Source organism: Rhopilema esculentum, chromosome 3 (genome assembly GCF_057945365.1).
Source record: "Rhopilema esculentum isolate cy_ngs chromosome 3, ASM5794536v1, whole genome shotgun sequence".
NCBI lineage: Eukaryota > Metazoa > Cnidaria > Scyphozoa > Rhizostomeae > Rhizostomatidae > Rhopilema > Rhopilema esculentum.
In genome coordinates this window covers 213,145-222,350 of record NC_142817.1, presented here as the reverse complement: position 1 = coordinate 222,350, position 9,206 = coordinate 213,145, and the positions used below count along the sequence as shown (strand labels likewise).

Sequence of the window (9,206 nt, the reverse complement as noted above, 5' to 3'; positions counted from 1 at the left end):
GTTGCTATGACGCTTGTGATCAATTCCTTCATAGGCCTACACTGGTTCACGTTGTTTTCTGCTTTGGAAAATCGTGGAAAATGGTTCGGGAACTAAATATGGATACACAGAGACAAAATTTTTGGAAGGAGTCGATTCATAAAGAAGCGACTGTTCGGTTATTGTGGCACATGAAGTTTTCCAAGGAATTCGCTAGAGACCACAATGTTCTGAATCAGAAGAAATCCAAACTTGCACCTTTAAAAGTTGCTACAATCTCAACATCGCCGATCAACACGTTCAATCTGGAACGGTATCCTAAAGTTAAAGCAGCAAAGGCGGGAGTTCTTTCTTCAACTAATGAAGAAAAGTTACAACACAAGTCGGTTTCGGAGATGCGCCCAGTAACTCCACCAACTCGAGATTTACTGTTCAAGGGCTTCAGCGCACTGGGGGAAGGGCGGTATCAGTATTTACAGAAACGGAAACAGAAAAAACCCGAGCAGAAGTACGAATTTCCTATCACATCTGGTTGGGAATATGGCTGGAAAGTTACGACCTCAATGAAGAATTCTAGCACGAGGCCAGCTGAGTTTGGACGCACAAGAATTGTAAAGGATTCATTTTATCGTACAAATGGGGTTTTGCCAATGGAGACTATTTCTTCGATAGGGGTTTAAACTTGCAGAGTATTTTAGCAATCCCAAAAATACTATTTTGCCTCTTTTCGTTATTTTTGATGGCATGTATTTTTTACTTGGTCAAAAATCTTTATAGGTACGGTAAGTCGAACCAGTAGGAGTAAAGATAAATGTAGTATTTTTTAATTTTGTCATGGAAAGTTTCTGGACATAAGGTCCTCTTTATTGCAATTTTCTATTCTATGCAGTATTTTGCTGCATATTGTGTTTATTATTTCAGCAAAAGCCTCTTAATTCTAGCATTCTCTTCTGACATTAAAACCAGTCAGAAAAAATTACCTTCTTGTCCAAATAAAAGGACAGTGTTCTGCTGGACAATATCTATTATTAATAGATTGTGCCAAAAGTTTTTAGTCAAAATAGCATGGAACATCATTTTTTAAGCAGTTTTTAAAATTTACTACAAGAAATATGAAAAGAAAGCTATATCTAAGTGAGCATTAAACAATAAGAAGAATAATATTGCAATTCTCTCTTGTTTAGAACAATTAGATATTCTAGATTTTCTTATAACTGATGAAAAGATCAGAAATGGGGATAATATCCTCAAACATGATATTCTACTTGCACAATGCACAAATGGTGGATTCTTGAAAAATTAATTTGAAATGATGAACATTTTAGCAATCATTACTCTTTTCTAGCATTTGCACACATCTTTGACTATAGAGCACTGCAACAGATTGTGCCACTATGGCTTTAGAGCATCTAATGATGACAAATAAGTATTTAGTTACTTTGGGCTTTGGGAGCTTCTTGATAAAAGGCATTTACATAAATAGATTCTAAAAAAGTATTTTATTGATAGAATGCATTTTCCACTTATCTTAAAATTTTAGAAAGTATTTTTAAATCACCAATTATTTTTACTGTTATAAAAGGCTTTCAAAGAACAGATAGCCAGGGTAAACATTCATTGAGCTGTCTGTGGATTATTAAGTAAGATCATCTATATTTCACTGGTTGGCTGCCATTCATCTACTTTTCCATTTTTTCTCATACATTTAGAATATATTTTTCCCTGGTGCCGTTACCTTGAACATTGACTGTGAATTATTAAGCTATCTGCAAACAAATTTTATTTTAGTGTCAGAAGTCTGTCAAAGTCCACTGCTCTTCTTTATCTGTGGCATGGGTTGAATACATCGTGCTGCTGGTCAATCTTATTGTCTGTTTGCTAACTTGCTAAGAATTATCCTATTGCAAGAACTTCTGGTACATATATTTTTTTATTTATTTCTAGTAAGAGCAAGTTGGAATAATCAATAGGAATACATTTCCAGTCATGACTGTGCATAGACTACCGTCCCATATCCCTCCTCCCAATTCCTGGTAAGATATTATAAGTTGATATTTTTTCTTTACATGTGCACCTTTCCTTTCATGAAGTGCTTTTTCAAATCAATCTCGCTCTGAAGACCTGATTCTACCTTCGTTGCATTTGACTGCAACCTTTTTATAGATGTATGCTCAATTTATCTAGACGCAAGTTCACAAGTTTTCGATAGAGAATGGCACAATAGCTTGATCTACAAATCATGGCAAAACGTTTCATTGTCTCTAGGCAGTTTTTATCATTGATTCGAAGCTTTTTAGCAGATTGTAGGCAACGTACCGTCGCGAATGGCAAACTATCGCCGTGGGCCAAAATTTCTGATGAAGTTTCACAGGGATCAATTTTATGTCCCTCTTCTTCCTTTTCTACATCAATGATCTGACAACGCTGATAGTTTCAAACAACCATCTATCAACAGTAAAGTTATAGATGGTTGATGGTACATCGATATTTTCAATTGCTGCAAACCCAAATGAATGCGCTGCAGATGTGAATTGCGATTTAGATCGTATTAAACGCTAGACACATGCGCATGAATGGGGGATTTCGTTCAATCTTGACCTAGCGGAATCCAAGTGACGTTCTCTAAAAGGATCCTTCTTAAACCCGCCTAATCCCGCAACGATGAAACTATCACGAGGGCTAAGAAATAAAGACATTGAGGTATTGTGGGTTTTGTGCTTGACAATTGAGTTACGTTTTCTTGTCATATTCAATTGGCAACGAAGAAGGGGACACATTGATATGCTACGGTTTCTTATTTGCTACTTGCCAAGAAAGACTCTATAAAGCCCCGGTCAAACGCATCCAACATTTCATCAAACATGCAGAAAACCAATGTTGGACGAAATGTTAGATGCGTTTGATCACCCATATTGGGTCACCCAACATTTGCAAACCGATGTTGGATGAAGTTCACGGTTCAGTGATCACGGTCAAAAACAAATTTTGTTTTTCATTGTTGGATGTAATGTTGAATGCGTTTGACCACTCTACCCAACATTTCATTTTCTAGGCATGCGCATGATTCAAACTTTTTCATTGTCATTTGAGCCGAGGTGGATCCAGATTGATTTGTGAGCAACTTTTTTCAAAGTTATCTAGTGAAAAATGAAACGCAACGTTTCAACGTGTTGTTTTCGAAATCAGCTATCATTATTCACTTTCGTTTTACGCGCCGTTTTATCACCTGTAAACCAGTGCTGCAAACATGTCGCTGCGCAGGCGATATACGGTGATGGAAATGTTGGATGAAATGTTGGGCGCAATGTTGGATGCTTTTGACCACCCGCTGCAAAATATCAACGAACTTTCTAATTTTTTGGGAGTAAATGTTGGACTAAATGTTGGAAGCGTTTGACCGGGGCTTAAGTAGTTTTTTCTAAACTCCATGCTCGGCCACATTTTGATTATGGTGACATTATTTATCATAATCCCGCTGAAAATGGGCGACTGTCTGCCAAGAAATTTTCTTACACCATCAAGTAGAAGGTCTTGAATCTGTCCAGTATTCTCTTGTCTGAGCAAAAATCGGTGCGTGGAAAGGTACTTCCCGAAATGAAACATGCAAGGAGCTTGGATGGGAATCTTTAAAGTTCATTAATAAACTTGCTCCGGAATGTCAAGACATGCTGACATACAATTCCTGCCAAATAAGTCTTGGAACAATCAAAATCAACCATCTCCCTCTCCCCCACGGAACAATAGTGGTTAACTATGAAACGGGTTAGGATTTTAGGAAGCACTTTCTTTTGCGGAGATATTTAATGAAGGAGATGTTTAATGATTTTTTTGGGTAGTTCCTGTTAAATCGTGACGTTGCATCCCGGAAGTGTGGAATTTGCATCAACTTTAGGCTTACTTCTAGTAGTAAATCAACAAAGAGTAAATTTTGGCAAATTCTCTTTGGTTATCGATCATTGTTTAAAAAGACTTTGTTATTTTCATAAAATTGTTTCACGTTGGCTTTAATTATGCAGCTTTTATAAATCGTCAAAATTCCTTTTTTTTGTTTGAAAAAAACTACGATTTAAATAGTTGCAAAGCTCTTACAAATCTTGCGGACAATTACCAGTCTTTCGTCTTGTACTTTTATCATGTTCTACAATTATTAGCTGCTCAGATTCTATGACGATTCTACAGCTAGGCAATACGCTACTTATTTTCAGATAGCAATTTTATTTTAAACGGCAGTTGCATCGCTCGTTTTAATAGATTATCTTATGCTGGAGCTTTTTTTCGTAGTTACAAATATTAGTTATACTAAAACTAAGCTAACATTTTGAAGAAAGCTATTATTCGTGTCATTGATTCCTCGAAAACAGAAGACAAGTCTCTAAAGCGAATTTATTAGAACATCCACCATTTCATTTCTTTTCAGCGTATCGGAAACCATATGTGTCAATTTATCCAGGAAACAAATTGAATTGCATTGAAATACTTCCACAACAAATATGAGAAGATTTCTAGGAAAATTAGAAGGTAGCAATCATTATGCTGTAACTATAGTGTTAAGTGAATGGTTCTAGTAGAGGTATGCTCATAAATACACATGAATTTACGGTTTTGCAGTTATCTAAGCTGTTGTCTGTGCTGTTGCACCCCAATTGTTAATGAAATCGAAAAAGTTATTGAACAGCATTGAAAAAATTTCTCTGGGCTGTAACTGGGAGCTGATTTAATTTGATGTTGCCTATTGGAAACAGATGTCCACTCTGCTGTCATTATAACGCATTCTTTGCACAGCTTGTACATCATCAATGTACATCTTGCATAAAAAGACACTGGTAACTTGTCCGTTGCAATTGGATTGGCTGTGACAAGAAGTGACGTGCTTTCTTTCCTCAAAGCATTGGGTTAAATCGATTTCTTAGAATTTGTTGGTGCAGTTATATCGCTTCTGCTGCTAGTGGGCTTCCTGCGGCTCAGCAATATCATCCCCCTTAAAAGTGTTCATCAACTCAACAATCTTTTCGAGTCTTGACAATCTCTGGTGAATCTATAGTTGAAATATAGAAGATTATCCATGGATATTAGATTATCACCTCAAAATTTCAAGCTTTCTTGTTAAATTAATGATAATATAGAGCTAAAAAAGGCAGTGGACAAACGGAATAGATCTTTTCAGCACTCGAAAAGTGTTTGATATTTTTTCAATGCACTCTTATTTCAATCAACAAATACATCCTTTGGCCAACAATATTGCTCAGGCAAAAGAGGTATGATTGAAAGATCATAAGGCGTCTATTAATGAGGCACTTTTTAGCAATCTGCAAATGAATGGAGGGCCATTACCCGCTGTCTATTCCTGCATTTAATAATTTTAATATAATAGTTAAGGTCAGAAAAATTGAAAGAATCTTTGATGCAAATGCACAGCCTTTTCTTCTATAAGCAAAGTGTAAAATCATAAATACATTCAATCATAAATACATTAATGAAATGACATGAAATTGTCTTTAAAACATAGTAAAATGTCTTCCGAAATAAATTCAGAATGGAAGGGAATCGGAGCTCGCGCAGATACCAAAGAAAAAGTAGTCCTGTTAACTCTTCGGAAAGGCTTCTGTAAATAGGAACATTACTCACTGTTAAGTGCTGTAGTGATCTATTTGACTGCTTTCTTCTAACATTCGTTGCCCCTGGCAGAAGAATTCCTTCCGGTGTTAAAATTATCGAACAAATTGACAAACATATTATAATTGTAGCTACGCAAACTTTTTCCATTTTTCGTCTACTTGTCACTTGTCCAATAGCAGCAATTTCCTAACAAGCGTCTCAACTAAAACCCCATCAGCACTTATACTGGGTGAACAAGCATCAATTTAAATGTTCTGATGCTTTTAGGGTGTGTAAATATAATCTTGAAGGAAGTTCTGAAATGAACAACTTTCCAACATGGATATTTTGAAAGCAAAATAGGTGGAACCTGGATCTTAATCTTTGTATTTCAGATTTTCTTTTTAATCATGCAGCTAATACAGACACACAGGACAAAAAACAAGGCAATTATAGAGGAATTTCTCAACCACGCCTGGGTAAAGCAAAGAAAGACGTTTTCTAGCAATATAAGCAGAGTTAAGAGAAAAAAATTGCTCACAATGCTTTGACCTCAAACCTATCAATTATTTAGATTACCATAAACACAACAAACTGAACAAACAACGTAAGGAATTATTTATGAACACCAAAAATAAGGACATGATGTGATTTCTAGTCATTCGACATATTCTTCCAACTAACAAGAATGGAAAATGTTCGAGTTGGGAAAAAACCATATTGAAATATCGTATGGAAAATTTTATATGCGAAAATTGGGTACTCTTTATTTGGCCATGAAAGGTGCCTTACCTTATTATCTTATTACCACATTATTTGTCTCTTTGAAGCCGTATTTGAAATTAGAAAATCGATGACACGTTAAACAGAAGCCAATTTTCACCCTGCCAGTCGTTAAAAAGATTAATGAAGCCAAATCAACCTGCCTAACGAATGTTCAAGAGGAACCTATAAATGTTTGAGTTTGAACAAAGAGGGTGCTTTTTTTACTTTAGACACTTTAGTAAAACACAAACTAATGTCACAGAATAGAAATATACTGTGCTAATGTGAAAATTGCATTCTTAAAATCATATCAAAGATCATAGCATCTGCAAATACAAATAGAAGCAATGGATAGAAGATGTCAACCAAGCCGATATGAATGATTCTAGATGCCAGGTTCTATAAAATTTACAGTTGAATCGAATTCTGTCAAGGGGGTTAAGAATTGATCCGACAGTGTCCAGCGTAAGCGAGTCTTCTAGTATCGAAAGGTAAAATGATTTAGATTTTATTATTATTTTGTAATATTATTGAAACTTTACAGCATTTACAGCTAGATAACAGCAAGTACGTTCACAAGGGGGAGGTGTGGAGGGGTTTCACATTGGCAAAAAGTCTACATATTCTTAAAGAATTTAGTCATTGTTTTTTACTTTAATGAGGTTTCAAGCTCTTTCTGTTCTTTGAGAAGTCGAAATTAATTGATGTTTTATTTGATTGATTTTTATTATTTCATCTTCCTCATTTCTTAAACTTTCTTAAACTTTACTAGAGCAGTTAATAATTGTTTCAGATGAGACATCACTCCAATAAAAAACAAAAAGTTTCATTGCTTGAAGAATAGATATAGAAGAAATCGTTCCCTTGATCAATAAGTTATAACCACTTTGACGCCAGTGACTAAATAACCTCATAATCCTCTTGGTGTAAGGTATATGTTTTTTTGGTAGCAGAAAACGGAGAAAGTAGCGGCTAGCTGATTTGGGATTTTCGATTATCGCGTGAGAAAGGTAGATATCGATAACGAATGCTTAACACAGTTTTGTTGATCTCACCTTAAATGTGGTATGCCAGTCTGGAAGCAAGCAGGCCAATGTTATTAACTTCATTTTGCAGCAAAAATTTTTAATTATGCTCGTGCTGAAGGTTGAAACAGCTTTGCATGAATAGAGGCGTTCAGTAGAAATCAGGAATCAACAATAGACCCTTAGCGCAGACTGTTAGTGAGTTAGTAGCTAAGTACCATAATACAGTTACAGATACAGATGTGGCAAGTTTCACTGACTTGTTGGTTATGGATATGGTGTCGAAATAGAAATTCGGAGAACGTTACTTTCTGTCGCCGTGCTTGTTATGGGCTAACCGAGATACTACTTAACTGAATTCAGCTGCAATTTAACTAGATTCAACCAAATGATAAGTCACTCAGAAAAAAATATTTCGTTCAAAGAGTCGTGTGGCAAATCAGGGGCGTCGTGGCTGCAGGGTAGGCAGGGGGCACATGTCCCCTGGCATCGACCATTCGGATTTTTTGAATATTTTGTATCTGTTCGGCTGAACAGTTTATAGAACAACATGAAACGTTAAAGAAACTTATCAGCATGAGAAGAAATTGCTTGGCAGGAAATTTCAAGCGTCATGTGATCTAAACAATGTCGCTCATTGGCCACTCAATCTGTCTTTCCAAAGATTTTTGTCCTTAGGATATGCACACAACAGATATTTGTCTTGTCTTTTAAAGATTGTTTACCAAAATTAAATTTTTTTATTTCGAAGACAGTCTTTCAAAGTCAAAAATTGTTGTCTTTGACAATCGCACACAGCAGATTTCTGTCTTTGAAAGGCAAAAGACAAAAACCTTCGTTTTTCATAGAATAAAATCTGCCGTGTGCACTGGAATTTAGAGGTGTGGAGTATAGGCCAATACACACATTTTTGATAAGAACAAAACTTACTAGAACATAGTGGATGCTAATAACATCTTAAAGACGGGAAAGCTTAAGCTGACCAATACTGAAAACAATTCATAGTAGTAATGTAAATAGTACTGTAAATGGATGGAAATGGTGTGTGGATGTAATTCGAAGTTTTGTTCTTTTGCTATCTTCCCATGATTTTACTTGTTCAATATTTGCCTAGATAGATAATGAATAATGGACGGAAAAAAGATGTTCCCAGTGGTTTAGTTAGGTAAATTCATAGGTGGGGCGAGAAGTTTATATTTTCCGAAAAAATTTAGAAGCCTTGATGTTTTTTCATCCTTGAAGCCTTGACATTAGAACAGGAAAAAATAGAAGATAAACTTTTATTATTTGTTTCAGATTCAACCTGCTTAGGTTCACTTATCTTGACTAGGTAAGGAAATTCTTGTCTTTTTTCACCTAGGTTAGCCAGGCTAGGTTACCACTAATGGGTTATGATATTGCAAGTTCGTAAAGTTCTTGTTTGAATTTATAGATTTCTATATGTTCTAATTTCTATTTTAACTTATAAAAACATAATATGGATATGTTTATAATCAAGCTTAGCATATATGAATTGCTCAAATGACATCTGGGTCCAATTTCAGAGTTCATTCATGTCATCCATAGAGTTCTTTCTTCGCCTTGAGAGTTTTTCGCTTATCATTTCAGAGTATTTGTTACTGAGGTGGTTCTCTTCGTGAGTAACAATTGCAATGAAATGATTTGTGAGTGCAGTAATACGCAATCACAATCAAATTACAACTAAGGCTTGATGAATTTAACGTTTCTTTTTAGGTATTTTACGGTTTTTAGCCCTAGCCCCCTTAAACTATAGCCTATGTGGGTGGGTTCCGGGATACCAACGAGGGGCATGGGAGGGCGCAGTGCCCCCGGTGGACTAGG

The 9,206-nt window shown here is 35.7% G+C and overlaps 1 protein-coding gene across 1 annotated transcript; it reads left to right on the top strand.

The window, feature by feature from the left end:
- LOC135692634 (protein SPMIP1-like) lies at positions 1 to 834 on the top strand. Its single transcript, XM_065210833.2, has one exon. The coding sequence runs from the start codon at positions 81 to 83 to the stop codon at positions 657 to 659; it is 579 nt and encodes a 192-aa protein (XP_065066905.2). The 5' UTR covers positions 1 to 80; the 3' UTR covers positions 660 to 834.
- Positions 835 to 9,206: the final 8,372 nt, after the last annotated feature.

Excerpts from the sequence above, each read along its gene's own strand:
- LOC135692634 (XM_065210833.2), top strand. The coding sequence starts at position 81 with ATGGTTCGGGAACTAAATATGGATACACAGAGACAAAATTTTTGGAAG.